The sequence below is a fragment of the Aythya ferina genome, assembly GCF_964211825.1.
Source record: "Aythya ferina genome assembly, chromosome: 2".
NCBI lineage: Eukaryota > Metazoa > Chordata > Aves > Anseriformes > Anatidae > Aythya > Aythya ferina.
This window is the reverse complement of record NC_140297.1, coordinates 6,162,775-6,180,193: the sequence shown is the minus strand read 5'-3', so window position 1 is coordinate 6,180,193 and position 17,419 is coordinate 6,162,775. Positions and strand designations below refer to the sequence as shown.

The 17,419-nt window shown below is 38.9% G+C and overlaps 1 protein-coding gene across 5 annotated transcripts in view; it reads right to left on the bottom strand.

Moving 5' to 3' along the window:
* Positions 1 to 17,419, bottom strand: part of LOC311432690 (sodium channel protein type 5 subunit alpha-like) — a 206,930-nt gene that overhangs the window by 146,368 nt on the left and 43,143 nt on the right. For 3 of the 5 annotated variants that reach the window (XM_084511135.1, XM_084511138.1, XM_084511139.1), the window contains exons 4-6: positions 12,844 to 12,941; positions 9,104 to 9,232; positions 5,231 to 5,322 (exon numbers count right to left, since the gene is read on the bottom strand). In XM_084511135.1, coding sequence (XP_084367261.1) covers positions 5,231 to 5,322; positions 9,104 to 9,232; positions 12,844 to 12,941 — 319 coding nt within the window. Of the gene's footprint in view, positions 1 to 5,230; positions 5,323 to 5,454; positions 5,547 to 9,103; positions 9,233 to 12,843; positions 12,942 to 17,419 lie in introns of all 5 variants that reach the window. The other 2 variants (XM_084511137.1, XM_084511136.1) reach the window with 2 other exon arrangements.

Sequence of the window (17,419 nt, the reverse complement as noted above, 5' to 3'; positions counted from 1 at the left end):
GCAGCCTGACATCTGCAGAAAGCAAGAAGGATTTGGCCCAAACATTCCTGTTAATACTGGTAGAAATTAACACATTCAGAGGTTAATCAAATAATCAGTTTTCAAATGCAAATCAGAAACCATAGAAAATGCAAGCAACACCAAACAATGAGAAATGGCAAGATCCCACAGCACCATCCATTCCTCCTTTGAGATGTGAGAGTATTAGCATAATTCAGTATGACATCCATACCAGATGTTGGCAATCACCTACAGAACATCAGACACTTACATGCACAGTTTGGAAACCAGTGGGGAAAAAAAGGCAAAAACGGAACCAGAGAGTGTGACTTGCACCAAGAGATGTGCATGTGCCTTGTCTGCGTGAATCATTTGCATGTAGGGAGAGATTTCGCTCTCTATGAACAAATTTTGTCACTACTCATGATGAACATATTTTGTCATCAGTCATGAACAGCAGCTAAGAATTTAATACCCCGTTGGCAAACTTGAATGGTTGTCAGCATTTCTGTAGACCATCCTTGTACGAAGATGTGACTGTCAGGCCAGTCTGCAAGGAAGGTGCAAATGTTTCACCTCTGAGATATCTACTTCTTGAGTGAAGTGATTTACCCATCATAAGGATGAAATTTGTCCTTCTGCAGGGGGACTTCTGTGAGATTCAAGCAGTGAACAACAGTCAGTCTCCTCCACACAGTCTTAATTCTTGCACTCCAAGCTTTGTTCTGGCTATCAGTAAAGTACTGGATAACATTCACGGCACTATTTATAGCCTTTAGACTCACACTAACTTAAATGGGAGCTGGATCAGGCCCCGAAGTGCCTTGGCCCAATTTTCTATGAGGTCACCTTTCGCCTGTATCCTGTCATTTGATGTGAAATGTTCGTGATGTGCACGCTTGTTCTAGAAAGAGCAGCAGAGCTTCTCTGGATATGGGTACTTCATAAAATCCTGATGATGACCATGGCCTGCATTTTGCAGGTTCTCAATGCTGGGGCATAGAAGGGTGTACCCGAGGGCTTTAAATTACCTCAGTTCTTAGTTATCACAAAAACATTGGTGATTTCCTTGCAGATAAATTATAATTAGAGTCCTCTTTAGTCACAGGAAAGGTTCCTGTTGAGTACTCTGGGATTTGGGTACACCGGTGACGGGAGACAAATGAGTAACATCAGTGGGTTGTCCTACAAGCTGATCATGGTTCCTATCTAGGATGAAAACGAATGAATCTAGTTGCCATGGCAATGTGCAAGATGCTAATTAATAAATAAAATCACTGAGAGTTAAAGGTTTTATGCTCCCATGCAGAGAACGTTCACTATTTCTAAGAACCTGAACATAAGGGATGTATGAAGAAATTAAAAACATTTTCTTTAATGAGTCTAGATAAACAGATACCCAGCTACTTCATAAAGCTTGTTTTCCCCGATATCTTGGGAAACTGGAAAACAGAAAGAAATGCGTGTGCTTAATGCAGGAAAGGGGAAATTGAGGGGATCCATGATGGTCTTTGGGCATGTTAAAGGCTGCCACAGAGTGTAAGGCACTGACCTGATGTCTTATACTGTAGGGTTAAAAATGATGTCTTATACTGTAGGGTTAAAAATGTAGGCTGTAGGGTTAAAAATGATGAGCCAATAATGCACCAAGAGAGGATGAGGGTGCTTGTGGGTCTGGATTCAGAGACAGGACCCACAGGAGATGCCAGTGTGACAGCAAGCCCCAGAGATGTAACCCCAGGACTCCACTGAGCAGGAAGCACACAGCTTTACTGCTAGACGCTAACATTTGGGTTGCTCAATCTGGATCTGAAACCCTCCTCCTAGAGCAAACGTAAAGGTAATGAGGTGCTAGAACATACTTTTTAGGAAGATCATGAGTTGCATAAACACAGGCTAGGGCCGAGGAATGGACTCCAAGAGTTCAGGAGATCTTTTTGAATCCTATGAGTCCACGTCCCCTAAACGTCCCTGTGCCTGCTTGCGCACTTAGAGCAAGGCATTAGAGGTAGGTGAGATTTTTAAAAGCACTAATTGTTAGTTTTACTGACTCCCTCTGGAGTCAATAGTGAAACTCATTGATTTCAAGTGAAGCGGAATGCCTTTGAAAACCAGCCTCTAAGTGCTTTGCTGGACAGAAGCCTTACACCGTGGAGGACTTGGCCTGTTACTTTCAGTAAGCAATTTCACCGAGCATGCTGAGCCCAAGTACGTCTGTACAAACATAACTACTTGATAGAGAAGCGTGATCAATTTTATTGAGGAAAGGCTTAGATATTTGCAAAGGAGAGCACATTACAGTGTTCTTTTCCTAAGATATAAAAGATAGAAAAAAATAACCTTTTTTTCTGTTCTCTCTAGAGGTTGAACTCAAAAATCTCATGGAAAATATTAGTGTTCATCATCTCTTCCTTGTTAAGCCTATTGTAGAACAATATTTTATCCCAGCATGAGCTTATGTTATCATTAAAAACTCAGATTGATCTCCAAGTAAACACAGTGCCATAGAATGGTTTGGGTTGGATGGGACCTTAAGGACCAACTGGCTCGACACCCCTGCCATGGGCAGGGACCCCTCCCACTAAATCAGGTTGTTCAAAGCCCCATCCAGCTTGACCTTAAACACTTCTAGGGATGGAGCATCTACAACTTCTCTGGGCAACCTGTGCCAGTGTTTCACCATCCTCAAAGGAAAGAATTTCCTCCTTGTATCTAACCTAAACCTACCATCTTTTAAAGCCATTTCCCCTTGTCCTATCACTTCACCTCTGCCCAAGAGTCCCTCCCCAGCTCTCCTGCAGCCCCCTTTAGGCCCTGCCAGGCCACTGTGAGGTCTCCCTGGAGCCTTCTCCTCTCCAGGCTGAACAACCCCAACTCCCTCAGCCTGGCTCCACAGCAGAGGTGCTCCAGCCTCTGAGCATCCTCATGGCCTCCTCTGGACTCACTCCAACAGGTCCCTGTCCTGGGCTCCAGACCCTCCATCTATCATGGAGGCTCATATCATGCCCAGTGTTTCTTTTTAAATGCATGCCTAATGGAAATAAATGAACTGATTCCTCTGAAATTATCTATTAACTTAAAAAACAAACGAACAAAAAATACAGCTGCATTTTACAGGTAGCTAAGTCATCCTTAGCAATTTGTAGCTCCCTGCATCTGGAATTAAAACATTCTCAGGGCACAGGTAATCTTGACAATAAAATTTAAGGGCCAGATATTTTATTTGCATATCTTAATGCAGTTATGTCAGCAAATAATTCAGTTACTAGTATCTAAAAATGCAGTTATCAAAAGACTAATCAAATAGGCAGAAAGAAAAAATAAAAGGAAATGTGAGTTACCATGTATCACTCTAATAAATAATACTCATCTTTTTTTATTTCTTTTCCTTTAACCAACAAATGGAACAACTTAGCACTCAGTATGACTGAAGTGCTTGGTGAATTTCAAAATAAACTTTTTTGAATCTCTATACTCCTTTTTTTAACTGAAAAACACACAATTTATCATTCTATGTAAAACAAAATACAGAACAACAGAAAATTGCTATATATATAACTCAGCAAAATTGACAGGCCCTGCTCTGAAAAAGCACAAGATCGAGACATGATGAAAAGTGAAAAGTGTCCCCTGGAGATGTCTGTCCCTCCAAGTTAGCCTTCAAATCACTAGCAAAGGAAGCTAAGAAACTCTGCTTTTCTTTTTGATTAGCCACTACCATTCCACATGATCTGTAAAACTGCTCAACTTGCTGTTCAGCTAAAGCTTTCCCAAGCAAAAACACTTTCACAATGGAAATCCAGTTAAAGAAACTTTACAAAACCTCTCTGCTAATTTTTTTCCTTTTAAAATTACAGACAAGAATTAAGACAAGAATCAATTTTAGGAAATAGTAGACCTAATAATTAAGTATGTAAGACCTAATGTATTTATTCTTTAAAGCTATATTTTGACTTCCATGCCTTTTCAATGAAAAGTAGCTTGATTTTTCAATGATTTCACTGATTTCAAAACTTAAATGTTGGAATGATGGAGTAAGCCCTGGACTCTTATATATGTTTCCTTAATCTCTTAATTCAAGAATTTCCATTTTTAGTTTATACCTCCTGTGAGTGTTTGTAATTAGTTGTAATACAAGCCCCTAAAAGTTTATGCTGTGGCATTTGTTTACATTTATGTTTTAATGTAGGTGTGCATACCATGGTGGATGGCAAAACCATTCTAACTTTAAAGAGCTGTGCGTGAGAATCTGAGCAATTTTCTCAACGTTATGAATATTTTTGACACGTAATTGCCAACATCTGTTCAGGATTATCACCAAGAGGATCTACCATGCACGGTTTTTGCTACCTTCTCTACCTTGCCATGCAGGTTGTAGATGTTAAACACTGAGGCTGAATGAGACCTGTCCATAGATAATGCTTGGCAAGAATTTATTGTCATACAGTTAGTCCTAAGTGGACTCATACCTGCATAAATTACTAAACAAACAAACAAAAAAACCTTATTATTTTAAGAAACAGAAATAAAATAGATCACAAGCCATGAAAAAAAGCTTCTTTCACTACCTGGCCTGTACAAAAACACTGTTATTTTTCTTCAGCGAGGACTGGGGGGTTGGAATCATAGTCTTTAAAATGTAAGAAGATGTGATTTGGTGAAAAGCTGAATCTGACAAAATCAATGATGGATTTTTTCTGATCAATTCAGGGTCAGAAATTTAAACACCGTTTCTATCACATGCAAATAGATAAACACCAGAACAAATTAGGCTATCTGTGCTTGCAGTCTTGAAACCTCAGCTCATAGCACAGATTTAGATTCCTCTATCGATGTGCTCTTAAACACAAATACGCATCTTGAGGTCATTAACCTTCCATTTTTAAAATCAATATCTGAAGACTTTAAAAGAGTTTCATTGCCATTCTCATACAGTTCATGAATGAGCACTTTGTGTCTGTGATTCACGAGCCACTGTATACGGCATTTCTTATAGCAGCACTCGTTTTAGTGAGGTCTGTACTTTTGGAAGCACTCTAATTCCTCCTGCCCACAAAAATGGTATTGGGAAATATATCAGACAAAGATATTCTATTGACAGGTCACATTCCCTACATTCCTCCATTTCCTGATCAGTATCTATGGTTAAGTCACTCTTATTTACTGCGTTTACTACTGGAAATGGCATGTAGGCTTTAACTGCAGCCGGAGTGTTTAACCTGGTTTTCACCTGAAATGACTGAGATTGTTTTCAGCGCCCGCAGTACTCTGAACGTTCGCAAGGCTGAGACATTGCCCAGGTCCACAAATTCAGTTATGTATCTGTAACAAGGGAAAGTCACACACAGACAATGACAAAACACCAGCAGAAAACAACAGTCAAGGGGACAAAGAGAGACAGAGAAAGAATCACTTGTAGCTGAGAGCCAAAATGTAAGGATCAGGGCTTCTTACCTGGGATTACTGAAATAGTTTTTAAAGCTCTCAATACCCTGAAAGTCCGAAGAGGTGAAACACTGCCTACATTCACAAATTCTCCTACATACCTGTAGAATTAAGTCACAGTTATTTGGAATTATACAATAGAGTATGAGACTTGTCTGAATGAAGAATGCATTCATACATAGCAGGAGCGAACGCATCCGAATGAGAGGTGCATCCACTTTTCAGGCTGCTCTTTGATGCCATACATCCTGGGTTTTTCATAGTACACATTATTGCAAATATTTCTTGAACTATTAAGCTTATCTAATAGGCATCAGTTCTTTAAAACTACCGGATGAACTTTGTTATCTTGCTGTTCAGCAACAAATAATACAAAGATTTTTCCATCGTGTATTTTAACAAACATTCTTTACATTATAGAAAACATTAAGAATTGTTTTGCTGCTCTTAAAAATAAAAATAAAAGCTTCAAATACCCAAGTAATTTCATATAATAGCATCTGCAAGCTACATATAGGACAACATGGGAAAGTATCAGTGCAAATATTTCCACTAGGTCATTTATTGTACAATGTACTGCATGGTAAAGCAGATGTTGGTTTCAAGAGACGCTTAAAACTTTATTTTGTTTTACACATCAAATCCATGCCCTTTGGCTGCTGGAAGATGGCTTTTGAATGAATATAATTGCAATCCTACTAAAATCTATTTATGATTAAAATACCAATCCCAGCTATTCACTGACGTGTCTATTTTGGTCATCACAGAGACCCGTGGAACAGCCAAGCAAAATGCTCCCAGGAGGGCCAGTTACAGCATGAGCTCGGGTTTATCATTGTTTTGCAAAATTATTTCCCCAGTATGCAATACAATCAAAATCACCATTGTATCTTCTCAACCAAACAGCTCTTGGACCCTTTTGTATTGATATTTACATTTACATATTCTACTTTTTTGAGGCTTTTGTTTTCACATATTAAGGATAAAACTCACCTGACTATTTTACAAAGCCTGCTAAAATGGACTTTGTGCAAAAGCCTCTGGGAGAGGACAAAGCATCCTCTTCATATCTGCTAACCCAGGTTATGGCCTGGAAGAGAAATATTGCTTCTCCTCTGCATAGTCTTACAGGGAAGTCTGGCATTTACCTGTCCAGTAATTCCTCACCAGGTTTACCCAGTGCTTCTCTCCCAAACTCTTCTGCAGCATGCAAGGGTGGAAAAAATAATTTGGGGAGAAGCAACAGGATGGGAATATGATTTTTCTGACCAAAGATTTGTACAAACAAAATAATACTATATGTACAAACATATTAAACAAATACTACTGCTGCTTGTTCACAACAGTCAATTAATATTTATTTTGACCATTTCTTGGATGGAATTGCAGCAGTTCAGTTCCTCTGTAATGGGAAGTGAGAAGCAACTGGAGTTCCCACTCCAAGTTTTCTGTTTAGCAAGGAAATTGCTTATTGTCTTTAAAATTTTGGCAGGACATTTTCCAACACAGTTAGAGCAGCTTCTCCCTCCTCATTCTGGAAAGCACTCGCTTGTTTAGGAAACAGTGATCTAAACAGGGCAGTTTCATAAATTCCCCTGAAGCCATCCATGGTCCCACAGAGGGTCAGAAGCCATGGCTCTCTGCTAGCACAGGGTGGGAGAAAAGCCCTGGAGACCTGTGGCGTCACTTAATCTCTAGCATGCTATTAAAAGCTACTCCCTGTGACCCAATCCGTGCAATTTCTGCCCCAAAGAGGAGGTAGGAAGTAATTCTGCAATAGCTCTGCAGTAACTGATGGTCATTCCACTGTAACATCCACCAGTGAAACAATCACATTTTCAGTTAGCTCAAAACCCTTGGCCCATCTAAATCTCATGGCCCCTTATCAGGCTCTCCATCCCATGCTGTTTTTGTTTCCAGATACAGAAATACCACTAGCTGCAAGCAAAAACAACACCACAGTTACCTGTATAATCAATCTCACTTTAAATTGCTTGCAAATTGAATTTATATGAAGGATAAATCGTATCAGAATAGAGTCCATTATCCAATGCTTTGTGCTATCTGCTGGTTGCATACTTGGGAAGCAGGTTTCATTGTACATATGACGATCATATTGCAGTCACTTTTAACTCTTTCCCTGCTCCTTATGGGCTGAAGAAAACGCTTGCATCTAGCTATAAGTATAAATTCCTTCTTTTCTGTTCCAGAATTTCAAATCTTTCCTTTCTATTCCAAAATTGTTAATGTTACTGCCTTAAAGTAAGAAGCAACAGGATCAACTGCCACTTCTGAAGCGAGCAATCATTGCAATAATTTGATGTTGAGCTTAGTTTTTCTCAGGCAACCCTGTTATGGGGACCTTCCAACTAAGAGATGGAATATCATTTAGATAGAAAATTTAAATGTAACTTGGAAACAAAAAACTGAGGTCAAATAAGTCTCAGGGAAAATTTTACAATTCCTAGGGCCAGAGAACTCACTGGCCATTCAAGTTGAGAAGAATCAGAAAAGAAAAAAAGAAGTGTAATCTCTTAATAAATTGGGCAATAGTCCACCTTAAGGTTTGTGCATATTTTAATTCAACTGTATAAATGCCAACCCTCTAAAGGTGATCAGGCCATAATTTAAGGGATATCCAGACCTTGTCTGCATTGACTGCTTAGACTCTGATTTTGGTGACAGTCACTGAGATGCTCCCAGAGGAGTTCTGCAGAGCTGGGGGATGACACCCAACCTCCACCCGAGCTGAGAAGACAAGGAAGAGCACTGTCATGACAGTGTCATGCACTGTCAAGGCTGCAAGTTGCTTCTTTTTTATCCTTTTTTCTCTGCTCATTTCTACCTTACTGTCAAAAGCTTCCTTCCTTCTAGAATACTGGGAACCCATGCACTGAAGCTCTCCAAGTCATGAAGAATTCAGAACCCTAAAGTTCAACTCCCTGCATCAATTACAGTATCCAATGGACAGGACAGTGTGCTGGCGACACTGGTTGCTCTGTCCTGTCTGCAAATGTTGCAAAAGAATCACACTGCTTGAGGAAAGGTTTAGCTGAGAAAAATACCTAGTGTGTGCTGACTGCCAAAAGCTCCTCCCCACCTGCCTTGCATTTTTTGAAATGCTTATCACAATGGCCAGATGCCAGTTCAGCCAAAACCACAGGAAGGTAGTAACAGATACCAGAATCTGGCGCTGGGCTGACCTACTAAAATAAATGGGAATCTTCCCAATTAAGTCCACATAGGTTTCACATGTCTTTGTGTTGTTCTTCTGCTAAATATTACTAAGAATATTAGTCCTGATCCCTGAACCCCACCACTGAGTTCAGTGGCCCTTACTGCTGTTTGACCTAAGTTTGGGTTGAGTATTTTTTCCCAATTTTGTTTCCATTCAAATAGCATGGGCCCAGGAGTTCAGATCAAATGTAAATAATTTCTCTAAAACAGTCTAGTGAATTGACAGAACAAAACAGAGGATTCCTCCGACTTCTTGCTCTGAAACCACTCAGGAAAACAAAGTCCATCCTAATATAGTGAGAATTTTCTCATTTTTTAGTACAATTGAGTCGAAAAATAAAAAAGAGGACAGCTAGATAATTTTTTAAAAAATAACTATTGCACACTACTGTCTCAAAAAATATAAGGGAGTGCTACTTACGCCATAACAATAACACTGAAATCCAGCCAGTTCCATGGATCTCGAAGGAAGGTGAATTCTGTCATGCAAAATCCTCTTGCCAATATTTTTATCAATGACTCAAAAGTGTAAATGCCAGTGAAAGTGTACCTGGGGAATAAAGTGTCCAAGATAAGCAAGAGCATTAGCAAGCAGTTGAGGGAGAGAATGGCAGAGGCACACTCAGCCCAGTCCTACTCACATGAGACCCTCCTGCCCACCTTTTTGGGCTTGCTCATGTGGGTCATGGCTGTGGCACTGGGGCTGGGTGTAAGCAACGTCATGAGTGGACCAGGGGACGTGTAAGAAATGGGAAAGCACTCATGACAGCCACAGGATGAAGATAAGTTTCACCACAGGGCGTACCCTGATGAATTCTTGCTCGTTATGTCAAGCATGAACGCTATGCTGCTAAGCTGTGCTTTCGAAGCTCTGCCTGCAGTCGCCAATGAAAGAGGAATGGATTATGCAGCATTCCTTGTTGTTTCTCATATTCGAAGGACAATGGTTGGTCCATTCACACCTCTCATCTCTTCCTGCCCAGGCCATTTTGAAGGACAGAAGTTAAAAAATAATGCCACTTAGTTTTCTTAGCTAAAAGGGCATTCCCCCTTCAAATTCCCCCCTTTCACTATCTGTGATGAATCACTCAACCCTCAGAATCAAACAACAGCAGAATGTCCTCACTAAAAAAGAGCAAATCAAGCCCTGCCCCAATACTAAACGCAGCAATTTTGACCTGCTTGACAGTAAGAGACACGAGGGTCTTTTTTCCCATACTACTGTTCATTGTTTATTACCAACAGTCTCTTCACTGTAATGATACTGGATAGAACATACATCTTACCTTTCACAATAAAGATAATACTTGTAATAATATTTAGCAAATTCTCTGTGGAGGGCAGCAACGTATCTGATTTATAACACTCAGATTGGTATCCATCTGGGGCTCTAACTACCAACAGAGACATACTTCAGGGCATACAACACCTCCTTTTTAATATGTTTCTACCTGAGACATCTAGCCCAATGGGACTTGGTATTCTAGGTCCTATCTTAATAAAAATAATAAATGCTTAATATCCACCACTAGTATTCCCTACACTTTTTTCCCCAGATGAAGATACAGATGAAACTAAAGCAGAGTTCTCATTCTCATGAGTCTGACATATATATAAATATATACATATATATAGGGATATGGTTTAGTGGGGACTGCTAGCGTTAGGTCAGAGGTTGGACTCGATGATCTTGAGGTCTCTTCCAACCTAGAAATTCTGTGATTCTGTGATTCTGTGATAACATAAATTTCATAAGCCATAATGTTAGGGCTTGCACTGGAAACACTGGCTTGAGTTTTCTGTTCAGTTCCTAAACATCAGTAACTGCAACGATGTCATCAAAAAACAAAACAACCCTAGAAGAGTTGGCATTCCTGTTTAGTGGAGGGGGAAAACAAACAAACAAACAAAAAACCAAAAACTGTAAGCAATTAAAGGTGGTAATATATGGAAGAACTGCATTATTCATAAAAGGAAATGAGGAAATATTTTCTCTTAGTTGTATTTCCCTGATCTGCAACTGTGCACATTTACAAGCGGAGGCAAATCTCATGCCCTCCTGTCATCCTGTCACACAGTAGAGTTAGTTACACATACTATAAATCCCCGGTGTGCTTCAGCTTAAAATGGAGATAAGCAGGGCTGTTTTTGTGCAGCAGTGCATGTAAAATGTTTCTAACATCTCCTTTTTGACCACACACCTAAGCATTATCTTGTATCCAACTCTTCATGGCTTGTATTTAGTTTTGTTCTGATATTACAAATATAGGTCACCCATGTGAATCTCTTTAAAGCATGTGTATTCAGTAATACATGCAGAAAACACAAGGAAAGAACCAAAAAAAATAGTTAACAGTACATAAGCTCATTAAAATGATAAAGCACTTGTATTTATTCAGCATGTCAGATGGTTTAATTGATTGTATAATCATCATCAAATTCTAAATGCATTGGGCAAAGTCCTCCAGCAACCGAACAGCTTCTTTAACAATAGAAGTCAGCATTTTTCAAAGTTTTTAGTGGTGGTAAATGGAATTGATTTTTTTTTCTTTTTTTTTTTTTTTCCAAAATAGTAAGTATTTATTCTGTTTTAAAGGAGGATACTAAGACAAATATTTGCACAATGTTGCTCTTGTGCTCGTGCATCCCTTGTGAACAGCAGAAAAAATGAATTAAATGTATCTGTTCCAAATCCAATATTAATTAATTTGAATTAAAGTTCATTGGATTATTTTGTTCCACAAAACTATTTGGTTTTGATTTCATTCTCTTAATTTGAGGAGAAAAAGCTGAGAGGTATGAGGGGACACAGTAGAGGGGGAAACATGGAAGGGAAAGGTTTTACTCCATGCTGCATGATTCCATTTGCAATTATGCCCTACGCTTCTTGCATGCCCTGCTCAATGTACTGATAACATCATCCACATTTTGCTGCCTAAGGAAGACCCAACAAACACTTTGATATTTTCCTTCAGAATGTTCAAATTCCAAGCCGTAGACCCACTGACCAAATTTTGACTCACGTGGATGAGATGTCCATATTTCAGCTGCATACACCATGGGCATGGTACTGTGTGACAGTTTTCAACGAGGAAAGGACAACATCAGGGGAAAAGGAAAGTCACAGACATACTTGAGGGTAGTACAGTGCACAGAAATACATGAAACATCCTGGGATTAGGATGTTACTGTGATCAGATGAAATATTTGGTTCAGTGCTGCCTATAATTAGTAATTTATGGCCTAGAAGATGTGCCCTGCATGATTTTATGAAACCTAAAATAAGGGCATTTACTGCCTTTCCTCACAGCCCTGAGTAGACCAACCACCAGGCTATGGAACAGCAGATGGTTGTGTTTATCATATGTCAGTCAAAAATAAAAAGTGTGTTCTGATTGGTTCAATGAGCCAAAATAATTGTTTAATGCACTGTAGGTTGATTAGCTTGTGCATCTGGTATCTCTTTCTAAAAGGAGTATTTTAAAGCAACTTAAAGAAATGAAATGGGCTTTCTGAAGCCCGTTAGCCCCTTTTAAAATTCATTCTAGAAAAAAATAAAAAGGACTTCAAGTGACACTTTTGCTATTTATTTTTTTTTCTGAGGACTTGGCAAGCTAAAAAGACAGGAATGCTGATAAAAGTGTTCCAAAATAATTTTATGCTTGCTCGTAAAATAAGTCCACCAATGATTACTGGGAAATACTTCTCATGATGCAATCGGTCTGAAGGAAACTTGTGTTTCCAATTCCAGTTTAAGGACAGAACTAACTACATCGTGGGAGTATTTTCTGAAATAATTTAACATAAAATCCATCAGCCTATCTTAACATGTCCAGCAATTGAATCTCTTGCATGGGAACTGTGGAAGGCCGGCCAGTTTTGAATGGAGTTCTCATCATAAGTGATCTCATTCCGATGTAGCATAGCAGGTGCATTTAGCAGTAAGTATGAGCTTGGAAGACTGAAAATTGTTAGCTTACTTACTAAGGGAGTTTTCACGGGCAACAAACACCTGGCAAAACATTTTGTCAGGACAGATACTATGGTCAGTATTACTGGAAAGAAATTAGACAACAGCAAACAAGATGAAAAGGATGTAACAAATGGAAGAGGAAGGACAAGATAAGGATGGGGAAGTTGTAAAGCAGCCAGGATACTTACTCAACATATTTATTCCATGGTGGAGTCTCTGATTGTGCCATGAACACACAATTAGTTAAAATAGTGCACATAATAAACATACTGAACAATGTAAATAGCTGAATTAAGGAAAACAATGCATACGTTATAAATTTTTATCATTTCATACAAAATGTGACAGCTCACTTATAATTTCCAAGATGTTTAAAAAACACTGTAGACATTTGTTTGCAATTACATAAGGGAAAATGTAATTATAGAAACACAGAAAAAACAGGGGACTCTCTCCTGTTTTTTTCCATTGCTTACATTTTTTATGCATACTTCATACAGTAAACAAACACTGACTCTGCAGTCTTCTGAAAATACAATACCCCAAATTTACAGCTGTGCTGGTCAGATGACAATGTGCATAGGTGCACAACTTTGCATGAAAAGAGGGATTAGTCTCATGTAAGTACATACTGAAAAACCTGTCTCTGCAAATTCTGATTTTATTTTGCATCCTGAAACTTTTCTCAGGCAGTAGGGAAAGTTGTATATCCAATCTCTCTAATCTCTCTAATGAGCTTGAGGTCTTGCATTCAGTACACAGTTTCACCAAAAGCTATCACGAGTTTCAGAGCATTAATTTCAAGTCTTAGTCTGCAAACCAGGGTGGAAAATACACTGTCTTGGGCTGCAAAGCTGACTGCCTCTGATGATGCACCAGCTTCCCTAACAGGAGGCTAAAATGAATCTCTCAAGTGTATAGTCTTAGCACTTAGCTGCTACGCCGAGGCCATAAAATAAATAAATAATAAATAAAAAGAATAAATTAAAAAAAATCAAATCAAATTCCTGAAATTCAAAACATAGTTCACTGAGCTGCTCTCCTAAAAGCACATGCTACTTTTTGTTAAAAAAAAAAAAAAAAAGACAAAGCATGATGGGAATTTCTTGCATAAATAATGTATCCCATGCTCCTGGAGAAATTGAGAACATTTAAAGAATGACTTAAAATGAACAGAAGTAAAACAACCTACAATTCAGTCAATGGGTTGGGACCCTTCTCAGAGACGGTAGCATCCATATGTAACTTTCTACTGCCTTCTTTTGGAAAAAAAAAAATAAAGTTTTCTGGTTTTATCTCTTTACCAGTCCCATGGGTGGTAATATACAAGAATAGTGATCAAAGGATATCATTTAAAAAGGTATGTCCTGAAATGTTTGCATAAAAGCCGTCTTTTCACAGATCCAAAATCTCTGCTGAGTACAGAGTGGAATGTTTTCTGATGGGCCCCATAAGCCACTACAAGGTTAAATTGGTAGTAACCAACTCACATATTCCCCTGTGCCATTGCAGAGAGCTGTAATTGAACTCAGAGGGACTGCTCATCTCACAAACATTTTCCACTTACGGGGCCGACACCTCCTGCTGAAGTACAGGGAAGAATATCTGATTTCTAGACTCATTTTCTTAAGTCAGCCTGAGATACGTCCCTGAAAGTAGTGTCTATCTGGTTAACAAAATTTAGGTTGTAAACTGCAGCTAGTGTAGGAAACATTGGATTACTTTTTCAACAGAAGTGAAATGTTGTGAAAGTAATAATAATATATCAGAGTGGTATCTTCAGGTCATGCCAAACAACAGCTATCCATCAGTACAATTACAAGCAGGGAAATTCCTCTATAAAAAACATTTTTGGCTCACCAATCAGATATATACGTCCCTGTTTCCTAGTGGTGTAAGCTGAATCTAACAGCTTTCCCAAAGCTCACTTATTGGCAGGTGTCATCACCTTCTTATTTGGACACCAAAGAGAATGTACAGGATGACACAGGTTGAAAATGTAAGGGGTCAGCTTCAGGTCATCAAATGCACTATCAATTCAAACTGAGTTTCATGACCATGCTCAAAACTTCAAAGAACAGAAAAGAAAGAATCATTCTAGTTGGTTGTGCACCGAAGTCAGAGGTCTGTGTAAAAAGCAAGAGAAAACAGAAATTCCTACAGAATGAAAATTAGTATTCCTATCTGAAATCTAAGGCAATTGTTCACATTAGAAAAAGTCAGTGATCATTATCTATTCAGAAAAGACAGAGTAAGTAAAGGAGATGAAATAGATACAATCTGCATTACCACCATTGTCTGTTCCTATCTTAGAACTGTTATTAATTCCAGTTTTTTGAAAGAACTGCTATTAATTCCAGTTTTTGAAAGCCTACTGATCCATGAGTTGACGTGAATCACACACATGGCTAACGCACTCCAAAAGGGAGAATGGGTTACACACTCTGTTATGAACCACAAATCCAATATACTAGGCTACTCATCAGGATCCCTTCTGCAATAAATTGAACCTGACATTTATTTCCAATATGAAGTTATAGAATGATATTATGCAGCCTGTATAAAGAATTCCTAAAAGTTATAAAATTTATCTTGTAGCACAAAGATAGTGAGTCAAACACAGCATATTTCTATTCTAGACTTCATTATGACAGATAATGGTTAATTAGCAGAACGAATACTAGTGGCTCTTTAAGTGATCATTGCCAAATTACATATAATATGGGCAAGCAAAGGTTAGGTCCAATCAATAGTACATATAATTGGTACTTCACAAGGCCTCATTTTCCTTTACCAAGGAAAGTGTGTAAAATCAGATGGGAGAGAAGTTGCAAGCAGAAAATATGAACACAAATTGTGAATTCTTATGGATTTTTTTTTCTTTTTAGATGGGACAGAATTCATAATTCTCACATCAAAGAAGATAATTTTGGCCAAAAACCTATTCTGGATTAGTAGCAAATTGAGAGCACTTATCTATACCTATACATAGAAAAAAAGAAGAAAAAAAAAAAAAGAAAAAAAAAAAAAGGAACTAGCAATTGCCATGGATTTTATACAGGACAGCAAACTGCTTGGAGAAACCAGGGATAGCACAGAACAGTTTTTAGCTTGCAGGCGAGAAGAACTAAGAAGAGCCTATTAAGCATACAGAATAAATGAAATGCTAACAGTGGTTTAATCTTATTAATAGGATGAGATAGTAAATAAAGATGTTAATGGCCAGTAATGATGAAGAAGGCAAAAGTGCTCATCTATTCCTTCTGTTCTGCATTCGATATAGACCAAAGGGATGCAGACCTACAGTCCTGTGACAGAAATGGGCCAGGGCCTGGTTCTGGCAGCCTCCTGGACTGTGGTCCTTTCATGAGGCCTCCTAGACTCTGAAGAGGAAGAAAGATACCTAGAACAGGCTTAGGGGTATGTTGTTAATTGAAATAATTCACATTACTAGGAGGCTGTCAGCCTGTGGATAACTTCCTTTGGAAGGGTGTATTTCTGAATGACTAGGCTAACCATGCTTGGTTGGATGAGCTGTGAGCATACAGGATCTATCTTGCCTGAAGTCTCAGAAGAAGAACTCCATACAAAGCTACTTAACCAAGAAATGTCACCCCCCACAGCTTCTATATAGGATGATTTTACTCTGTTCTACTGTTGGCCTTCGAGGTACATTTGGTGCCTAGAAATGGAAATATGGCATCTGCAAAAGATGTTGCTTCAGACACTTACGTGACAGGGTACCATTTGTTAATGCTCTTTTTTGACTTTTGCCCCAAGGGAAAATAAAGCTTGCTTGATTACCCTCACGCAAGACAACAGATCCGGTTCCCAGATTCATGTCTGTGATATTATCTGCTTGAGTACTTGCAGATTCAGGCTCCTTTCTGCCTGGGATATTGACTTCCTGCTCAGCCAATTGCCCTTTGTGTTTCAGGATGATGCAAAAGGCCTTTATTGACAGAAAACAACACCGTGCCTAATGCAGGGACTTCACTGCTGTTTCACCAGGACAGGAGCTGCGGCCTCCTGCCTGCGCTGGCCAAAGGCTGAGCTGTTGGATTGTCTGACATTATCAACAAAAGGTGATAACTTGGCTCCTTCTGGAACTAAAATACTGTTAGCATTGCAGCCTTCCGCTCCTGAAACTTTACACTCCTTATCTGACTATATTTCTGCTCCTGTCATGTCTTTGAAATTCACTCCTCTGTGCTCTTTATCCTTGGGAGTAATGTGATAAGGATTTCTTGCATAGTTATCTTTTAGTTGACTGCGTGTAGTTCCTGTGCATTACACATATCTGGGACCTCTTGGCTTCCCAGCCTGCGTGAAAGAAAGTGAGAAGACAGAACAGGCCTCCAAAACTGGAGCCAATATTTACACATACACACTTTTTCTAAGAAGTTCAATTTCAAAATTCTTCTCTTAGCCATAGCTGTGCAAATCCACTGACCTCAATTAACCTCAGCAAGGCTGTGCTGATGTAACTGTACCTAATAAACACTGTTGGGCTCTGGGTATACAGCAGCATGTGCTGCACTGCTTGCAGGTATAACCTGATCCATCAGCAAATGCCTCTGAAAAATCCTATGCATTTTCTTCATAACATCTTGGCTGATATCACATACTCTTTTTTTTTTTCCTTATAATTTTTGTACTAGAAGCTTTACCTATTTTTCTTCCCGCTAGAACATCTATACTCTCACATCTTTCTTTTTTATTTCCTTTTTTTTCTCACTGCATGGTTCACTGGGAATCTGGTTT